Source organism: Pygoscelis adeliae, unplaced genomic scaffold (assembly GCF_000699105.1).
Source record: "Pygoscelis adeliae isolate BGI_AS28 unplaced genomic scaffold, ASM69910v1 Scaffold7, whole genome shotgun sequence".
Taxonomy (NCBI): Eukaryota; Metazoa; Chordata; class Aves; order Sphenisciformes; family Spheniscidae; genus Pygoscelis; species Pygoscelis adeliae.
This window is the reverse complement of record NW_008825268.1, coordinates 777195-798511: the sequence shown is the minus strand read 5'-3', so window position 1 is coordinate 798511 and position 21317 is coordinate 777195. Positions and strand designations below refer to the sequence as shown.

At 44.6% G+C, this 21317-nt stretch overlaps 1 protein-coding gene across 1 annotated transcript in view; it reads right to left on the bottom strand.

Moving 5' to 3' along the window:
• Positions 1-462: 462 nt before the first annotated feature.
• Positions 463-21317, bottom strand: part of FN1 (fibronectin 1) — a 233102-nt gene continuing 212247 nt past the window's right edge. Inside the window, exons 26-47 of the mRNA XM_009329666.1 lie at positions 20543-20725; positions 19477-19566; positions 18592-18861; positions 18075-18191; positions 17476-17640; positions 16615-16770; positions 15733-15846; positions 13739-14008; positions 11662-11849; positions 10468-10555; positions 10105-10281; positions 9778-9867; positions 9381-9560; positions 8750-8839; positions 7394-7860; positions 6701-6817; positions 5888-5909; positions 4279-4443; positions 2881-3006; positions 2190-2296; positions 1761-1871; positions 463-1305 (exon numbers count right to left, since the gene is read on the bottom strand). Coding sequence (XP_009327941.1) covers positions 1231-1305; positions 1761-1871; positions 2190-2296; positions 2881-3006; positions 4279-4443; positions 5888-5909; positions 6701-6817; positions 7394-7860; positions 8750-8839; positions 9381-9560; positions 9778-9867; positions 10105-10281; positions 10468-10555; positions 11662-11849; positions 13739-14008; positions 15733-15846; positions 16615-16770; positions 17476-17640; positions 18075-18191; positions 18592-18861; positions 19477-19566; positions 20543-20725 — 3368 coding nt within the window. The 3' untranslated portion in view covers positions 463-1230. The remainder of the gene's footprint in view (positions 1306-1760; positions 1872-2189; positions 2297-2880; positions 3007-4278; positions 4444-5887; positions 5910-6700; positions 6818-7393; positions 7861-8749; positions 8840-9380; positions 9561-9777; positions 9868-10104; positions 10282-10467; positions 10556-11661; positions 11850-13738; positions 14009-15732; positions 15847-16614; positions 16771-17475; positions 17641-18074; positions 18192-18591; positions 18862-19476; positions 19567-20542; positions 20726-21317) is intronic.

The following is a 21317-nucleotide window of genomic DNA, read 5'->3' as shown; positions in this document are numbered from 1 at the left end:
TCGCTGGGCCCAAGTACAGTTAAGCTTTGAACACATCCAACTTCAAGGGTGTGGATGGCCTCGCTAATTTTGGCAACTCAGACACTGACAGCGTATTTGATTCCTGGCATTTAAGTGTCAGGCTGGATTGAGGACCATCTCTTTACTTCAGTTAATGTCCAAAGCAGGGAGTATTTTCCTTTCCCTCCCCCTTCTCTCTCCTCCACCTCTTCCCACAAAGCCAGCCTCTGCCTCCTGCAGCGTGGCATACATACTCAGAGTGTCTCTGCGCTCTACTGGGGCAGGGAGTGCAGCTGGAAGTCTTTAATTAACAAACTGCTCTACAAAGATTCTCTTGAGGTTTACTTCAGGCTTCATTGGGGTGTTTGTTCCATCTTGTTTCAAGGCAGTATTACTCCAGCTCAGAAAAATAATCTTCATCCTAGATTCCATGGTAGCAAAGAGAATCACTTAAACTACATGTCTCGTTTGTAAATCTTTTTATTAAAAGAGTTGTTTTTTTCTTTTCCACAGTAGTAAAGCTTTGGCACTTACAGTATAAAAATAATCACTGATCATAATTACACCAAATTCCTCTTTGTCAACTGCATACTAAGTGTCTTCAATACATTTTTATTCCCATATAAAAACACTTGAAGGTCAGGGGAACAAAACTGATAAATAACAGTATGAGATATAAAGATACAGCTAGAAAAATACTAGGATCATTGAGAAAGAATTAGGACTGTGCATATTTTAAATATCACAGTGATTGGATTTGCTGTTCCTATCTTATTGCTGGCTGCACGCTTATGTGAAAGCAGAAGTGTTTGGTGGACTTTCCTATTGCTAAACTTCAGTCGTGTTGTACTCAAATGTTCTTTGCGTAGCATGGGAACCTTGAATTTCTATACCCTCCCCCCTTAATATTTTGATCCCCCATCAATTTGTGATTTAGCATCTCCCCCCCCTTTTTTTCTTTAAATTTGAAAATACTGACTGGTATTCAACACTCTGAGCAAAAACAAGACAATCACTATCAGTCATGAGAAAAGTCTGAAACACTCCAAGAGTGGCGCTTGGAGAAGCTGTGAGTTGAGCTTAAGCTGGGAAAATGGCTCCAGAGCAGAGGGCCATTCTCGTAAGATGCGCTTTTGCTAGCATCACTCCAGTTTGGATGGTAATCGTGGCAGATAGGTATTTATACTTTGGTTTGTCTGTTGCCATTGACGCAAGAAGTCTTGCTGGATGTTACTTTCCCCGTGGATGTTGTGTGTCTGCCTGTACATCTAGGGGCATGAAACACTCAATTGGGCAGTTGACGTTCTGTCAGGAGGGAAGGAAATCAGTTAGCGCTCTGTCCTGTAAGGACGGACACCTCTGTGGCGTGATTTGGGCTGAGAATTGTTGCCAGCCCATGTAGACGTTTAGCTTTCTCAGCACAAAACACACACCTGGTTTACAGCAGCAAGTGAAGACTAAGAAATCACTACATGCACTACTGCCTCAGCCAGAGCATGCAGGCGCATCCCAGCACCAGAAAACGAGAAGTCCCGCTGACGTGAGTGTGGCACTGAACACTCTGTGTGTAAGTGTGAGCTCAAGCGTACGTGCTGTGCTGCACAGAGGGATGGTTTGCTGGATCAGTGGCTATCATGCACTTCTGACCAAGCAGAAAGCTACGTGCTGCTCTTATTCCTCGAGCCCTATACAGACCCCACGTATCTGCGCCGTAGACCAGACTCACAGTAAAGAAGGGCAGAGAAGGAAAGTGTACTCACAGTGTTTGTGGCCTGGTGGTATCTCTGTGTAAATTGTGTGTAGGTATGGCCAGCAGAACCTTCGGGGGCCACCTCCACGCTGGGTCTGCGGCAGTTGTCACAACGCCAGCCCTAGAGAAACAGAACGTGTGTGCGCCGGTCAGACCGCACCGATGCAGCTAGCCGAGGAGCTGCCAGTATTCGTGCATGTGGGTACATCTCCACCAACACCACTGAGGTTGCTCCCATTTTATACCACGCAGGCCCCGGCTACCAAGTCCCTGCAAGTACTTATGCTCTCCTACTAATTATTTTTCTTCTTACATGGGCCTATTTTGGCCAGGCATTAGACACCACCTGACCTGAAACCCAGCAGACTTAGGACTGCACCCCAGCACAGCATCCTCTCCTCATTCCCTGTGTTCAGCATGCCAAGTCCCTCCTGCTTACCTGCTGTCCTCCGTAACAAGTGCAGGAGCAGATGGCCCCGAAGTACTCCTTCTGCCACTGCTCTCCAACTTGGTACATTTTCCCATCATCGTAGCACGTGGTCTCATCTGTGGAGGAACAGGCAGAGCTCAGTGGCATGGCCTGTGCTTGGCTTTAAGCATTCTCAGAGCAGCTTGGTGATCAGAACAGGAGCCTCTGGCCAGCGCGCTCTTCCTGTTTGACCGGAGGCTCACTGACTGGCAGGAGGAACATCAGTCATTTTTATAGCTCTCCAGACACTTTAGAACATGAGGGTATTTGCCTGACAAGAGCAATGCAGTCTAATTCATAGTGTGAAGTCTAGAGCATCTTCAGGGGACAGGCCCTGCAGAAAAGTCCTGTGTTACTGATTAGGGTAATCTACACCACTTAGTGCAGTGACATGTCCCTCTTGGGTGGCTCCAGGGCCAAAGGCAGAGAGATGCTGCGTGTGCTGCGACCTTAGCTAACAAAAGGGGGTTTTCTTCTTTTTAAGCTTGGGAATGTGAGTTTTATGCCTTCAGCTCTTGCGAGAACAGATTCAACCTGTCACTGAATCAGACATACTGATACTCTGCCTGCCCCCATGGCAGGACCTTAATGGGAACAGCCCTGAGATGCTGAAACTGCCTGAATGGGAGCTCGATTAAATTAACATCAGAAGGAGACTTACGAGGTTCACACTTGAACTCTCCTTTTCCATTTCCAAGGCAGGTGCAGCTCATCATCTGGCCATTCTCCCCCTGCCGGTCCCACTTCTCCCCGATCTTGTAGTTTACACCACTATCGTGGCACCACTCTGGAGAAGGCAGAGGAACAAGAGAAGCAGGAGTTATCCCACATGCTGCAGTGATGCAGTGGGAGGAGAACAGCTTGGTGTTGTCTCGGGAACCAACAGAGGGGCAGCGGAAAGAATCTTTTCAGCTCATGTGAGTCCCAAGGAGGAAATGGGTTCAGCTCCTGCAGCTTTTAACCGATGAGGACCATTACCGCTCTGGGAAATGGCTAGAGGCTCTTAGGAATAGAGCAAGTAGGATGTGACAAAGATTGGGGGGGGAGGGAGGAGGGTTGGCCAATAGGAGGAGTGGTGAAATGGAAGGGAATTAAACAGACATGGGGCAGAAAGGGAGAGAAAAGTATCTTAAATGCTCTTTTTTGAGCAAATACCCAGTAAAACTGTATCACAGAGACTGCAAAACACAATGGGTAAGCCATGTGTATCAAATGACGAAACATAAATATTAATCCCATAAAATAAGTGTCTTCCCTGCAGTCATTCCTCTGAGTCTATGCAAATTGCAGAAATATCCTCTTTGCTTAGCTTACTCCCGCAATTTAAAAGCATAATTATATTGGATTATCCAAAGCATTGGATATGTGTTGTGTTAAACCACTCAATCACAGACTTTTGTTCCATTCCCTTACATGAAGTTTGAATCTCTTCCATGTAAACCACAGTCCTGCAAAGAATAAAACTTGGTGTCCCGCAGAGGTGTTGCCTGCTCAACAGAGCTTCAAAGAGCAGCTGAGAAAATTAGAAAACTCGTTCCGTAAGATGCTTTGCAAAGGCTGTTTGTAATGCAGAACAGACTCGGTAGTTGCTGTAATACCACTGAAATCCACACAAGTTCTGTCTGGCCCACTGCAACGATGTGTATAATTAGGAGATGAAGATTCAACCATAATTTAATATTCAAAGCTGTCTTCTTAAATGGCTGCTCAGATACTATCATCTAGGCATCTCACCTATCTCACTTTTACACATTACCCAGACGTGCCTGGCAAGGGTAGGGAAAATAAACCAAACATTTAACTTCGGTGAAAATGTCATTATGTAGCAATACAATATTGATTGTTGCTGATGCAATGAATGGCAGTACTAGATAAGCTGCACAGCTCAGAAGTAACCGAAGTTTTCCATCACTTCTAATGATGCAAAACACTGATTTGATTTAAAAACTTAAGAGCCTGCATTCATTTGCATCATGTTTGGATCAGGTTGGTTCTGTCAAACATGCCATTAGTGCTCAGGGAGCTTAGAGACAGGGATGGTCAAAAGCAAGCTACTCACTAGAAGAATCGCATCTGAAATGACCACTGCCAAAGCCTAAACACTGGCACCAGAGTTTAAAGCCAGTTTCAGATAACCGCTCCCATTCCTCGCCAATGGAATAGAAGGAGCCAGTGTAAGTATCAAAGCAGGTATCGTCAGCTGGCTGGTTTAGTCCTTCAGACACTGGAACGAAAGAAAAAAGAACAGGCATCACACACAGCAATAGGAACCACTGAAAGACAGAACAATTTTCACTGAACACGTGCTTTTTTTTCTTCTTACAATATCCTGGCAGTAATGGAGCTACCCCATGGGCATATACTTGATGGCTCTGTCAGCAGTCCAGACTCCCTGTGATTTATTTTCCATTTGCATGTGTCAGAGCAGTTGAATGATAAAAAAAACTGACACGAAGGCTATTTTCATTTTGATTTGCCAAGCTTCAAGCAAGCGTGAGTTTTTGCATTTGCTGCTGGAGAGCAACACCTTGGCTTAGCCTGTTTTTAAGAGAAACGTGCTGTTAGATGCTGGGGAACAGCAGGAAGTTGGTAGCTGCATGTGCACTTTTTTGGGGCACTTCAGACTCTAGCTCACGGCAGGAGGATGGGAGGAGACCATACCATGCTGTTGGACAGATGGATTTCCACCTTAGGTGTGTGCCTTGATTGGAAGGTGGGTGTTTTACAACCCAGTGTGTGATGACCAGGGTCAAGAGTTACTGCTCTCGGTTCAGTCTTTGACAGACGTAAGGCAATTGGGGTGCTGGAAGGGGAGAAACAGCCTTATTTCCCAGGGAGGTGGGGGCAGTAGGGGGCTGCATGGAGAGGCTTAATGGGTGGACAACGTAAATCCTTAACTCTTAATTTCCTCTTCTACCATCCTGTCCTCTTCTTTTTGACCTCAAAAATACACACAGGAGGAGATGGAGGGAGGAAGAGAGAGTTGTTGACCAGACCCCTGTGCTGGTAAAAGCAAAGCCCAGGTCCCACAGGGGGTGTGTGGGCTCTGGGCTTTCCAGCTGTGGCAAGTGCTGTCTCTGACCACAAGTACTTGTGGTTGGTCACATGGCTTCTAAGTGCTGCCTATTTGTGCTTAATTAGCATCTCTGCAGGCAGCCTGCCCTGCTGCCAGACCTTCAGGATGGTCTAGTGGTGCGGCTGAATAACCAACACAGAAGCACTGACAAATGACTGACAGAGCAGTTAAGCTGGCCGCTAGCACCTTCCCATAAGTTTGATGTGTTATTGTGACAGCAGATCTTTGCTGCTGGGCAGGAGTCTGTGACACCAGCGTGATCCCCGACTTCTTTTGAGAGCAGCAAATACCAGATCTCTTGCTCTCTCTTGGGCGCTGACTCTAGAAGAGTGTATAGAGCCTCAAACCACATTCTTCGTGATTAGACAACAGATCAGAATAGCTCTAGTCACACCGTCAGTGTGTCAGTTATGCAAAACCAGTGGCCTTCACAAATCACTTATCCCAGTGCCCTGCTATGAACTCTCCATGTCCAGAGAAGTTTCCTTTCTGAACTATTCTCAAGTCTGGGCACGAAGTAGGTTGTCTTGAGTACAGGAAACAAGGCAGGAATAGCACAGCTTCACCTAGACTCCATAAAGCTTTTACTTACCAGTATTGCCAACTGTGACCACCTCCTCCAGCACCTTTTGTCTCCGGTGATCTTTCAGGGCTTCCACTATGATGTTGTAGGTGGCCCCTCTCGTAAGGCCAGTGAGCGTAGCACTGGAGGAAGTTCCAGGAACCCTGAACTGCAACAAGAGGCAATGCCAAGTCACCAGAAGAGTGATTACTCTTTGGATGTCACCTTACTTATAGGAAAGACAGGGTATTTAGCTTGACTTCTATGCTCTATACCATAATGGAGCCAGCCCATTCCCCTTAGACATTCTGAGAACTTCAAACAATACCAAGTTAAACTTGACTACTCTGGACTATGGTTCATGAGGGATATGTTACTACCGCCATTTCAGGGAAACAGAAACCAAGGCAAACAAAGGAGAAGGGCTAAGGGAGTCTTTGGCTTGGAGAAGCAGCACCTCAGTCTTTGAAACTCCCAGTCGTCTCTCTTACTGCCCCCTTCCCTGGTGAAATGTTGATACCAACAGCATTTCAAGGGCTTTCTGTTTTAGCAGTTTTATCCTGTAGCCTTCTCCATGAAGGAGAGGAGGGAGGCATTTATCCTGCTCTCAGCTACATGTTAATAAGACCCTTTAAGCCAACTCCAAGTGTCACCCCCTTGACAAAATAAAGGACTGGACTCCCAAGAGACATCTGCTGCCACAGGTGAGGCTAACACCGTTCCTGTGCTAAGACAGTTCAGTTACCTGCAGAGTATCTTCATCCTGGCTGACTGGCTGACATGAGATGATGTATTCAGAGCTCTCCAGCAACGGCCTCCAAGAGATGGTTGTACTGTGACCACCTCCTCCAGCACCTTTTGTCTCCGGTGATCTTTCAGGGCTTCCACTATGATGTTGTAGGTGGCCCCTCTCGTAAGGCCAGTGAGCGTAGCACTGGAGGAAGTTCCAGGAACCCTGAACTGCAACAAGAGGCAATGCCAAGTCACCAGAAGAGTGATTACTCTTTAGGTGTCACCCTACTTATAGGAAAGACAGGGTATTTAGCTTGATTTCTATGCTCTATACCATAATGGAGCCAGCCCATTCCCCTTAGACATTCTGAGAACTTCAAACAATACCAAGTTAAACTTGACTACTCTGGACTATGGTTCATGAGGGATATGTTACTACCGCCATTTCAGGGAAACGGAAACCAAGGGAAACAAAGGAGAAGGGCTAAGGGAGTCTTTGGCTTGGAGAAGCAGCACCTCAGTCTTTGAAACTCCCAGTCGTCTCTCTTACTGCCCCCTTCCCTGGTGAAATGTTGATACCAACAGCATTTCAAGGGCTTTCTGTTTTAGCAGTTTTATCCTGTAGCCTTCTCCATGAAGGAGAGGAGGGAGGCATTTATCCTGCTCTCAGCTACATGTTAATAAGACCCTTTAAGCCAACTCCAAGTGTCACCCCCTTGACAAAATAAAGGACTGGACTCCCAAGAGACATCTGCTGCCACAGGTGAGGCTAACACCGTTCCTGTGCTAAGACAGTTCAGTTACCTGCAGAGTATCTTCATCCTGGCTGACTGGCTGACATGAGATGATGTATTCAGAGCTCTCCAGCAACGGCCTCCAAGAGATGGTTGTCTGAGAAAGAGCTTCTTGACCTGTGGAGTCGTTGCGCCTGGGCCCACGGGAGTGCGGGTATGAAGGTTCGACTATGATAGGCACTTGGTACCCAGGGATTTCAATCGCTTCATCTACGTTTGGCGGTTGCCGTCTTGACCCCGGCCTAAGGGGAGTTGCTGTAGTGGGTACAGGCCGTCTGTAGCCGTGCTCCTCAAAGAAGACTTGTTGACCCTGGTGTCCTATTGTCTGCGGGTGCCCAGAGGTGCCTGGAAGTTGGATACCATTTCCATTGTCATACCTATTGTTTGTGAGGTAAGGGGTCCCCTCGTCAATGGAAGGTACGTCGAGAATGTCGGGTTGGTTGGGGTGCGGTCTGGTAATCAACGTGGGAAGCTCATCTAGCCAAAGAAAGGTTAGAAGCCATAAAGCAAAGCGTGGCAAATTAACAATGGTAAATTAAACAGCTAGAGTGGATGCTGTACACCGCTCCCAGCATCAAAGATTAGCAATCATCCCAAGATGCAACACACTTTTTATGACCTCACTGTGATTGCAAAGGTAATTTCTACCTCTCTATATATTTATATAGTATATAAATATATGTATATCTTTCATACATAGGCATAAGAAGTGTGTTGGTATGAAATTTTCATACAGCTGAGCAACAGTTTTGAACGCTGCAACCCCAAAAAGCCACCACTGCTCAAATTGAGAAGAAGAAATGATTACAAGAGATATTCATAGCTTATCAGTTTAAGAAGAATCACTGGTGTGCAGTAAGAAACGAGCTCCTTGATCACATTCGGATATACAGCTGCTATTTTGCTTGCTACAGGTATTTCAATCTCGGATATACAGCTGCTATTTTGCTTGCTACAGGTATCTCAATCTCGCAGTGCAGAGAGTGTAAAGTACGAGAAATGCAATGGGCAACAAATGAATGGATTCTGCCTTTGATGCCATCATGTGCTAGACGGAAATGTGAGTGTTAACCCTAACTTAATAATGAATTAGGCACCCAGGCAAGAATCAACACCAAGCATGTTGTTCTGTTCTTAGCATTCAAACACAGCTAAATGTGATTCATGTAACTTCAGAATCTTACCCCCTGCATTCTAGAAAGGAAAACCTCCTTATAAAGCCTATTTGACTCATAGAAAAGGTGTGGCTGAATGGCATGAACAGGATATTTTAAATAACATTATTATTTCAGTCCTGAGACTTGTATTGCCCAAGTGGAAGACATCATCTCCTGTTGGCACACAACAATCCAGAGCTTTGTTTTACCTGTCCTTTTTCTCCCAACCAGTGGTTCACTCTTTTGATTGTTCTTCACAGCAATGATGTAGATGATGTATTCGGTTCCTGGTTCCAAACCTAGGGAGAGAGGAGGGACATAAAGCAATCTTAAGTTCAAGAGCTGCTTTTCTTTTATGATTATGTGTGGGATCTAAGATAGAATGAGAGGTCGGTATGGCTATAGTACGGGTATGTATATTTTGGATCTGAGGTTTTCAGGACAGTACAAAGAGTCCAGCCTCCTGCCACTCAGGGCAAGTTTGAAATCTGACCATGTCACATCTGGGATCATGGACATTGCAGACACAAAATATAATGAATCTTCAGAACGTGTGACTGGGGTGCCAGTGTCATGGGCTTTTTTCCTTGAATGGATTACAGTTGTCATGGCAGTGGAAACAAACATCTGTGGATTGTTCAAATTTGGTGGTTGATCTGAGCAGTGTATTGTGTTTGTAGGACAGGTGTGCTTATAAAACTGCTGTCTGTCATTAAAGGAACAAAACTTTGTCTTTCTCTCAGCTGACCATCAACACATTTTATAATTAGGCTTTCCCCCTCTCACTTCATATTTAAGTGTTTCAGGTGAAGATCTCCCAAACAAAACAGAGACAGTTACCAGTAATAGTAGCCTCGGTGGTGCTAGGCCGAGGGCGAGGCAGAACCTCCTTGGCTGGTGAGCCAGGTTTCTCATATCTGATGATGTAGCCTGTGATCTTGGCTCGTGGAGGCTGCCAGGTAGCCAGGAGGGAGTTGCTTGTCGTTGTAAGGAAGCGCAGGTTAGAAGGAGCATCGATAGCTAGGTGAAAACAAAAGGAAACAAGTCAAATGCAGTAAAGGCAAGCATATTCTTCACCTGAACTGCATCTTCTGATACCCTTCTCAAACTCAGGAGTAAAACCTATTGCTGTAAGTCACAGTAAATACTATACGTGATCAGATATAGGCAACTTCTGCCTGACCACATGTGATTACTATGTGTTAGCATGAGCAGAAAAATCAGATAAGATCATTACCAGTGGAGGCATCAATCACTACTGGGGAACTGCGTGCATTCTCGTTCAGAGTGTAAAGGTAGATCTTGTAGTCATTGCCAGGCTGCAAGCCTAAAATGAAGTTGAAACATAAGTATTAGCTAATCAAGGAAGCCATCTAAAAGGAACATCAGAACGTCTTTCAACAACTTCTTCTTGGAGACTAGTCTTTATGATTCAGATATTTTTTTCTTACCTCTTGTTTCTGTATTATTTCTCATCAAGGAAATTCAACTACTAAACAAGAACCCAGTGTACCTTCCGATACGACCCTGAAAGCTCCTGCACCTGCAGAAGCTCCTCACTTACCAGTGATAGTGTAAGTCCTAACATCAGGGCTGATGGTCCTTTGAATGGGGTTCTGGCCACTCGCTGGGACAGCATCAACTTGGAAGCCAGTGATGGTCTCAGTCTTGGTTCTCCAGGTAATAGTGATGGTTGTCTCAGTGGCATCTGTCACACGGGCCCGGCGAGGGGGACTAACATCTGCACCAGAAGGAAAAAGTCTGTCAGTACTGTGGGGATTGTGACTCTTAGCAGCTAAGTGTTTCTGAAGGCCTTTGCTGCAGCTTTGTATAGATCCATACTTTTGAGACAGAGTAAGATCTCTGCCTCTGGGCCTCTGCACCCAGCACAATACTAATTGGTCATTTCTGGAGGATCACTACTTACTTTCAAGAGTGGTGACCACCCCCTGGGCTGGTCGGCTGGTCAGAGAGTCCTTCAGGGCATACACGCTCACTTCATACTTGGTTGCTACCTAGAATGGACAAAGTTATACCATGTTCTGAGAAGGACCTGGCACAGTGGGAAATACTCCTGCCCTCGTTCAGTGTTTGACGGTGCCACATTTCTTGGTCACCAGTTTCTGAAGTATGAAACCTTAAAATAAATCAGTGAAGGATTGACAGGATAATTCTAATTATTTCCAGCTGTAATAAAAGAGTAGACATGGACCCTGATCAACAGTGCTGTTAATAATACTAGTAGTGCACGTGTACACCCAGGAGCAGAGGAAATCCTAGAAGCAGCTTATTTGTCATCCCTCATTTTGGAATCTGTGCTTCAAAGCTGATTCTTCAGAAATATCTAATTTACATCCTGTTTTTCCTGGGGTTAATGGATGCTATTTGCTATGATATGGTGCTCTTGCTGTGAAGAAAAGAGAATGGTGGAAGTTACAGCATGGTCTTTTGTCCTTGACTGCATCAGACCAGGAGTCCACTTAGATTAGAATGTTTTTTAAGACTCATTTTTGAAAATTATTTATAAAACTCCTTAAAAACAGATCAGTAGCTTTTTAAGATAACAGGAACCATAAAAGCAATGATTTTCAGCCTTTTCCAGTTCAGGAACTCCTGAAATGTTTCCAGTGGAGAAGACAGCGGCTACACAGCAAATTTAAGCCTACTCACAAAAGACTTGCATTTTTTACTTACATTTTGCAGATGTCTTAAAAATAGGCAATAGACTGCCAGAGCTCCCATATCACAGCTTGAAAACCTCTGCATTAGGTCACTTTATCTGACCTCTTTTGTGAAAGATGAGTAAAAGCATTTTACTGAGTTACTGTTGATTGTGAACCTGGTAATTTGCATTTGATTAAGGCATCCTGTCTCTCTCTGTGCTAAATGAGGAAGGGGAAAGAATGCAGATTCAGCAGGCCAGTTCCTTGCCTTTTAAAAACTATGGTAACAAGTAGTTACAGCTGATGATGGCTAGTCAGACTTCAAACAGTTAGACCCTTAGGAGCTGTAATGATCTACTCCAGCTGAAGTTCCTGACCCAGAAATTTGAAATTGGTTCAAGTTCTCCTAACATTTCTTTCCCACAACACAGTCTGCATCACACAAAAAAAAGAGTTACCATTAATCCAGACACGACAGCAGATGTACTGTCTGGAGAAAGGTTGATTTCTTTCATAGGACCAGTCTTTTCTTTGGGGTTCACTCTGACTCTGTAGCCAGTGAGGCGAACGTTTGGTGCATTCCAGTTGACTGTAAGACTGGTGGGAGTTACCTGAGTAAACTTCAGGTTTGTTGGAGGTGGAATTGCTGCAAAAATCCAGATTGGCACATGGTTAGTTTGAAGAAGACAGTCTTGGATAAAACAATATTCTCTCCTGAGCATGAGATAGTTTTAGGCCTGAAATACATGGGCAGGAAAGTGGTGTGCCTTCTGCAGACACAGGCATAAAGCACCATGGAAGGGGACAAGGTATTCAGGAGGAGATTCTCAAATCTGTGATAACACTTTTCAGGAGAAATAAGGAGATCTCGATGCTTCAACCCTGAAGTTAGGTGAGTAACAACACTTGCTGTGATATAAGCTTTGGGAGGTGCTTAAATCTGTAGTAGGCCAGTCTGTTTTAATTCTTCTGCTTGTCTCTGCTTTTCATCACACAGCTAATAGTTTAGTCCTGCTTCACTTGCCTATCTCTATTCATTTCTATAATACGATTGATGATTTACGAAAGTAAGTAGGAAGCAGGCTCAGGAATTGCAAAGAGGATATAAAAATACTGCAAATGCAGAGGGGAAGCATTTTACAGCCACTTACACAAGTGTAAATTACTACACAGAGAGCAAGGCAATGGAAAAGCAGAGCTGTGGTGGCCATAAGGCTCATCACGCAAGAGTGTTCATGAGCTAACACATCTGATATCTTTAAAAACAAATGTTTGCATAAAAAAGGAGTATCCATTGAAACATTTTCTTGCCTTACTGTTGGTAATCCTTGGGCTGTAAACAGGGGAAAAATATACCTTACCATAGTGCCCGCTATTAGCATGTTGCTGTGAAGTTTTCTCATTTTATAGAGTGGAAATAGAAGATAATTCTCCCTTGTTGCTTTGCTCAGAGCTCAATCTAAAGCCCACGAGAGTCAATGGGAAGTCTTGAATGACTTAAATTACGCTTTTGAACAGCCCACAAAGGGTAAACCACAGAGAGTGGGTTTTAAAAATTACTATATTTGCATTTCTGGCAGATAGTCAGCCAGCTGTTTCAATCATTACAGCACTTTGCTTCAGTTTAGTATAGCAATCTGTGCACTAGGAACCACTGTCTTCATTACACCCCTGGAATTATAGTGCCAACTTTTCATCCACAAATGAATGGGAGACCTTTATTACAAAGGTGCTACCTTTGTAATAAAGACACATCTGGCAATGCTGGAAGCTTTGCAATGGATTCCATATTGCTGGAAGTAATTTTATCTCAAGCAATAGCTTCCTTTTCCTTTTTCACAAAGGAGTTTTAAATGTGTTCTACATGGAGTTGGATCAGACTGGCACATACAGGAAGGGTCTCTCCTGAATGGAGCATGTCCTCTTCTTGTGGAGGTGATGTGAGCGCAGGGTGTTGGCATGCACATGGGCTGTAGTCCTTAGGGCAGTGCCAGTGAAGGATCTAGAGGCTTTGTGACGCCTGAGGGTTAAGCAATCTCCCAGTCCTTCACGCTGATCTTTTCCTCCACCCAACAGTGAGGACCCTAGGGGATGAAAGCTGCCCTAAGCTCTCTCTTGTTGGTAACTGTCTCTGCTTGCAGGTGCCCCATATCCTAAAACCAAGACAAGGGCGTTGTGAGAGGGTGGTTCACCATGAATTAAGCTCTGTGACTAGGGACCAGACATTACTGATCCATTTGAGGACTGAGAGGCAGCTGTAAGGCAACATCCCTCCTCTCTCTAGAATCTGCTCCTTCAACCCTGCTGATCTTTCCTGCGTTCCCTGACTTCCCTAATGTGTAAGTAGGCTGACTCCACTGGCAGCCAGCTCTCCAGCACCAGCTAAGCCATCTCTCAAGAACAATCACACCCCCTTGGCTGCCCCTGGGGCTTCCCCAGCGCGGAGCACCAGTTGCGCATGGAAGCACACTTTACCCAACAGGGCAGACGCCACCGCTGCCATGGCCTGCTGGGTGGTGTAGTTAAAAGGTGTACCTGTGGACTGGGTCCCAGTGAGGGGCAGGCTCTCCATGTCATCATATATGGCAACGATATTGATAGTGTACTCAGAACCTGGCCTGAGGCCATGCAGCTCAGCAGTGTCTTCTTCGCCACCTGGGGCCGGCAATAGCTCATGGATTCCATCCTCAGGGCTTGAGTAGGTCACCCTGTACCTGGTGACTTGCCCCTGTGGGCTTTCCCAAGCAATTTTGATGGAATCAACATCCACCTCAGTGAATGTTAGTCCTTTAGGGCGGTCAATGTCTGTTAGGCAAATTAACGGTAAGAGGTTATGTGATAAAAAGCAGGTTGTGGGTGAGGAAAATAAAAAGCTTTTTTATTACATGCAAAGCAGTTTTTGGTTTTGCGCGGGAGAGGGGGTACTTGATTCTCCTCTGTGCTGTACTTTGCACACATGCTTACACCTGTGCAGAGTAAGGCTGAGAGTTTGCGGGTGCCAGACAGCAGGAAGGCAATCTTGGCTTTGTTGAAACCAAAAGGACGTGCATTACCACCTTCAAAGCAGCCGGGACACCAATTCTTACCTATATTTGAGTCCCCTTGGCACTGAAACCCCTTTTACACAACTCTAGCAGCATTAAGCTACTGTAAAGTGGTCAAGAGAAAAAAATGAAACAGGAATTTTAAGAACCGTTTCTAACATCAGAGCCAGTAACTGGTTCCTAGTGCTAAAGGCAGCCAGACAACCCACCTGACTTGGTATGTTTGGATTCATGATGCATTTGGTTTTCACTATTGTAAGGTGTCGTGCAACGTGCCAGTCCAAGGAGAATCAGTCCCACTATTTTCTTTCATAAATTAATATCCAATTAACACACTTATCAAGAAAGCAAATTACTCAGTATATTATATTTTAAAATCAATTAGAAACAAACTTTTCAACTTTGTATTGAGTGCACAGGGAATGTCCACAGGTGCAACTGGGTGATACGCACACTTCCTAATGAGACCAATTCATCCGATTTTCTTAGCAAGGTGGGAGCTCAGTGCTAAACAGCAAGGTAAGTGAGCCTTGCTCCACATAAGTCTAGTGTGGCTACCACAGAGCTATATCCATTTGTTACACAAAATGGGAGGACCTGGCATATCATTTTTATATTGGATCCAAATTATGTTTTTCTAAAAGATTTCAACTTTTTTTATTTCCCATGTTGTATTAGTCCTGAATTTTCTACATTTTCTAGTTGGCAAAAGTGATTTTTGTCCAGGAATTCGTTGGCTTGAAATTGAAATATACTCTTTTCCCACCTCTGCAAAGCTTCAGAGAAGCTCCTGTTGTCTTCAGGACAATTCTGTAAGTATTTAGGGCTGAACTGTGGTTTTGAATACAAGCCTGAGCAAGCAAATAATGTGCATGCAAATCCCTACCCCAGAGGTGTCCCCGAAAAAGGCACTTTACATCAGAGATATCCCTCTGAGTTACATGTTCCCTCTTGCCTCCTCTTTGTGTCCAGAGTAGTACTGCTGTTTTCTACAGGCAGGTAAAGCAATTTGAGGGCTGAGCTGTCCTTTCTTTTGCAGTGCTTTATCCCAAGTTCTTGATAACTCATGTGGTTTCCTTTACTCCCTTGCACAGGGCAAGTGCTCCCAAGCCAAGTCCAGTCCCTTAACAGTAATCACCTTTGCCACCTAGCTCCAGAAAGGAGATCTTTGCACCTTTTTTCCACTGATTGGCTAGAGGCAAACAAAACCCAAAAAGATTTTGGGGCTTTAGTGAAAGAAAATCAGAAGTGCAGCATTTTGATGGGGTGGGGAATTGCATTTTGCCAGTGTTTGAGGGAGAGGGACTGCATTTTTGCCAGCATCTGCAATTTAGGTGCATGTTACTTATCACTGGGCAGACCACCTTGCATTCTCCTGGAGACTAGGCACCTGCCACTTGCTTTCACTGGGGATGTGATACTGCATGGTAGATTCAGACATCAGTAGATAACATTTGTTTTGTTACCATGAAGTGAAATACGTACTGGTGACAGCTGTCTCAACCAAGGGGAGGCTCTCTCCGTTCTGATTCTGAGCATAGACACTGACCATATACTCAACTGTGGGCTGCAGACCTTCAATAGTGACTTGCGTTTGATCTGGCAGGAAAGAACAACATTAGTCCATCTGCAGCTGCACAAAGCTGCAGAGCATTGGCCTCTAAGCAGCCTTGAATGAAGGGCCTGTATTAGCCATACGTCATTAAAACGAGATAGGATTAGACACATCAGGTTTACCTTTTGCTTGCACTACGCCTCTCTGGCAGTGCAGGACAAGGCACCTGCTATTTGTACCCGCTCAAAGGCCCCACAGCTAAAAGGGCAGGTTAGCACAATAAAAAAATAAAGCAAGAACAGACCAGCTTTCACCATTTGCTGGGACAGGATTGACCATTAACCCAACTGCATCACAAGCATCCCTGAGTGCTGATCTCTGCAGATCCCACAAAACCTACTGTGTTCCCGAGAGCTGACTTGGCAGACTCTATGGTAACGAGGTCAATCCTGCAGCACATGTGACCATGCTATGACCAAGGGTCACATTATGTGACCTTCAGAAGGATTTCAGAGGAAGTTTTGCTGGATGCTAGAAAATCCAATGACATTTCTTTGAAATCCAAGTGCCTTTCAGAGACACTGAGGTTGCCAAGAACAAACCTTTGCAGCACAGCGGTGAGGCTTTCGGGGCAAAAATTTGCCCTAGCTTCTCCTGGATGAGCCCCAACTGAAGTCAGCAGGATGGCAAAAAATGGTACAAGCAGGAGAAAGTTTGGCTTCGAGCATATGCCTAGTGCCTGACAGTGTTGATTCTAGTGGTCACGTCTTGCATTCTTTACAGATCTGGTGAAGGATGTCATGTACTCTTACCTGCAGGGACATTTTTAGTTTTGGTGGGCCCATGTCCTTTCTTGGGGACAGCTGTCACCCGATACCCTGTGACTGGGGATGCTGAAGGGAGCCATCTGATGCTGATACTGTTGTCCTGGACATCGGTAACTTGCATCTGGGATGGTGTGTCTATTTCTGGGCAACAAAAATAGTTTTTTCTGAGTGTGTTGGTACAGGAAACCCTCCCTCCGCTGTTACCTCCCTAGCTGAATTTTATTCTGCTCTTCCTTTTCTAGGCTGTGCTGCTTAGAACAGAAAACACATGTTGCTATTTATTTGTCCCTCATGCTAGCCCAGAGCAAAAAAGCCTTAACCATGATGTGTGGGGGACTGACCTCGTATCAATGTTAGTTGAGAATTTTTGTTGTTTTAAAGGCTACTAAATGCCTTTATCTGCAGCTACAGTAGGAGTAGGATTAGGCTATATCCAGATCAGGAGTGAGACGACAGTCCTAGAGTTAGAAAGTCAGGTCTCATCAGGATCACATAATATGGCAGTGCACCAGAAGCACCGGAGTTAAGCCAACAGTGACCCCACAATATGAGAGCCCAACAGGATTTCCACTCTGCAATAAGCAGTCAAATATTGCTTGTATCCCCATCTGGACTCCACAGGGTCCCCTTCCTCCAAAAGTTCAAGTCCACGATCCCCTTCCGTGTCATGTCATTATCATGCTGGGCCACCACAATATGCAGCTCAACTAAAAATGATGGGCTTACAACATAGCCCATTGACTTCTAAAAGAAACCAGGGATCAGTGATACAAATTTATGGGGATAAGCCAACAAAAGCTGTAGGGTTTTATGTGGGGTTTTTTGTTTTGTTTAAACAGGTCTCACCTGTTTTGTAGGTGACAGTGACTGGCTTGCTACTGGCAGGGCTGTCTCCACGGCCAGTTACAGCATACACAGTGATGGTGTAGTCTACACCAGGTTTGAGGCCAGTGATGGTAGCAGTAGACATGGTGCCAGGCACTGTAAACTCCTGCACAGGGCTGCTTCCACCTAAGGAGGGTAGGGTGGAAAAAGAAATGTAATGGATCTCTAAATTATACATTTTAAATCATTACAAAAACCAGGACAATCCTATATGCATCAAGTTGAAGACAGGACCCTGTTGATTTCAATGGTTCTTGGGTCAAAGTCTTTTTCAGACCAACCCAAGGAAAAGAATGAAATATGTACACAGAACCACCTCTAAAATGACTGGAGCGCTCCAAATGCTCTTCCTTTTTGGTAGACAAAAAATTATTTGCTCTCCTTTTAAAAAAAAGTCACCTATATTTGACAACCTTCTCTAAATATGCTGCAAGAATCTCAGAGATACAAGAGTTTTTCGTCTGCCACAGTCAAACTTGCCTTTGCTATCTGTTGTCGCTTTCTAATGGCCTCAGAATAGAGTTTCTGGTCCGTGACTGGCCATAGCAGCCTGCCCTCACCTGTTTCACCATAAGTGATCCGGTAGTATCTGACTGTCACTGCAGGAGCATCCCAGGAAATCACAAGGCTGGTCGGGCTGGTGGGGGTGACTTCCAGGTCCCTTGGAACATCAGACACTAGAAAAACAGAGAATTGAGAGAGAGTTTAAATGCAGTTAATGTACATCAGCTACATATTCCATTTATCATACCGTGCTCCTCTGCTACTCATCTGCCTTAGTTTCAACCCAGTGCACACACCTCTACAATTGATGTATGTGGTTAAAAACCGTCTGGCATTGGACTAGATTTAATGAAAAAAGTTCTGCTGGCCCTGAAGACAACTGACTTGATCTGAAAGTAGCATAGGTCCTCCCACCTTTTTCTAAATCAGGCCCTACCTCAGTATCACAGGCAATCCTTCATGAGGAGAGTTTCACCAGCTGGTAGGGAAGATCTGGTTTAACAGCAACTACTTTGCTAAAGGACACCCAAAATCCTCATGGTAACTTTTAGCCAGCGTTCCCTCAAGGCCTACCCGTTGTTTGCTGGCCGACCAAGGGAACACTCTCCTCCCTGCCGTTGATGGCGATGATGCTGACCACGTACTCAGTCCCTGGAAGCAGGTTGGTAAGGGTGATGGAATTCCGTGAGGGGGGCACACGGTCCTCCTTGTGCCTGCCAGCACCATGCTCTGGGTGATGCCGGATTTTGTAGCCCGTGATGGTGGCACGAGGAGCAATCCAGTGGACAGTGAAAGAGTTAGCAGTTATATCCGAGAAGTCAAGGCCAGTGGGGGAATCAAGACCTGGGTATTTCAAAGAGACAAGAGGCTGAGCTCAACTGAACTACTGGTCATAGTTCACTAAGCTAGGTACCACGACACTGCCAGATCCTAAGCCAAATGCTATTCAGAGAACTAAAATAGCCAAATAGCCAGCATAATAGCCAAATGCTATTATGAGAACTAAACTCATGTGTGTTCAGGATCAAAGCAAGATAAACAAGCTCTGGAATGCAACTGCAGGAAAAGAGTGTAAGGCACACACAGACAACACAGCATAAAACAACACACATGACCAGCAAACTCCGTTACACAGTTAAAAAACAAGAAAGACTCAGTGATAGATATGATAGGCTCTGCTAGGCTTGTTCTCAAGTAGACACTGTCGGTATATTCACACCAGGGTCTACAATGCTCTATTTAAAACCAGCAGAAGTTCTGGTTCTCAGACATAATGAGATGTGAGATTTCCTAGCGAGATGTGAGATTTCCCAAGATGTGCACCTGCATTGCTCTTTGATATCTAGCTGATGACCCATCAACAAGATAACAGTACACAAGAAAGAGCAATGAAGTCCCATTAATGAATCTTAATGGATGGCATTAATCACACACGTGTCTTAGGCTGCGTCTAAGTACCTGTTTTCTGGATTCCAGACAAAGGTGCGCTCTCATGTTGCTCAGAAACACTGTAGACTCTCACCAGATATTCAGTACCAGGGAGCAGATCTGTGGAGTTTAAGTACAGGAATTTAGACATATTTCTTTACTAATAGCTAGAAGTCACTCAACATACACAATTTTAACTGTATTTCTTAAGGGAGGTAATTAGGTTTTGCTTGATGGAAGATCTGAGCCTCCCGGACTGTAAAAATTTAGATCAGCTCTTTTTGTGGCATTACAGTTGATTGCAACATTTTAGCCTGAAGGAGCGTGGTAACCTGTATCATTGCTTCATTAGTTTGTGAGGACTGGCTAGAAGCAATTAGTTTTCTACAAGGTCCCTTCTACTTATCTAGTAGTTTAGTTATGCACTGTGTCAAAGCTTTAGCTGATATAAACTGGAACAGGGCCAAGGATTTCCAACACAGCTATTCTAACTCAGATGAGCTCCAAGTCTGGTCCCTTATTCTGAAAGTGGATATTGTCTCTCAATACTCAACCAACCTGATTCTAGGACGGGTAAAAAACTTCAAATACAGCTTTTGCACCAGCAAAAATTAATGTCAGCTTTTTGAAAATGCCCATGTTTCGTTGCCATGTCCTGTAAGGTTCCAAACAGTATTTATTTTCTGGTCCTGAGCATACAAAGCCAAAGGAACAATGACCTTTTGCACATTTTCATCCTCTCCCTGAACCTCTGCACTGCAAGTCCTTGACATTTTTGGTAAACCAGGTGAGTAATATGTATTTACTCTTAATACCTAACCAGGCTGCAAATCAAAGCAATTGCCCCATAGTCTGATTCACCACTGTCCTTGGATTGATGGGAAAAACTTTCCTGTGGTTTGGCTTTAACTTGGGTAAAGCAAGTGGCCAAACCCCATTTAGTGTGAGTTTGTATGAGGCCACTTTGACATCAGCTTAGATCAGCTGAGAATATGGCCAGTTACACTTACAGTAAGCAATTTTTCTTTTGCCTCATCTTATGTCATATATAAGGAGCCTCTTATATTTGTTTGACTTACGTAGGTAACCCACTTACTTGTTAAGATCACCATGTTGTCTGAGGGTGAAATTGTGAGCTCTGCAACATCTTCATCCTTCTTCACAGGTGAGTAGCGCACCAAGAAACTGGTCAGCACGATGGAAGTTGGTGCGGTCCAAGTCACTCTCATAGTATCAGGCGCCACATTAGTGAAGCGGAGATCAGTGGGAGGAGGCACAGCTACACAGCAAAGAACAAATACATCTTAGTTACCTGATTCATAAAAGTTGATCAAGAGGTATGTTCAGGGAATCACCAGAGAAAGCATCTCATGCATAACAGACTACTGTGTCAGATCCATGCAAACAGACTTCTAAACTACATTTGGTTCTACTATAGTTAAGAGAAAAATATGTCTGTACTACTGTCAGGTTCCTTTAACCTCTTGGCAATTCCTGATACTATAAATATACCCTGTGGGGCTAATTTGAAAACAAGGTAGCAAGTTTCAGTAACATGCTTGTTGCAGCTGGATTTTGTATTACAGATGCGGAGCCAAGAGGGTTTAAAGTTGCCATACAGCAGCTTACAGATGGAAAAGTAATCTCGTCTAGAATTCATACATGCACACACAGGAGAGGAGAGGGTATATCACTAATTTCCTATGACTCTACTTCTACTCGTGTCGAAGGATTTACAGCCTCAGGATTTTCAAACACAATAGGATTTCATGCAAGAACCAGTTTTCAGCTCGCCTTCTGCTCATGCACTAGAGAGACCCTTGACGGTGTGGCATGGCTGTCAATGGCATGTCGTCAGGGAGGTGTTTCAT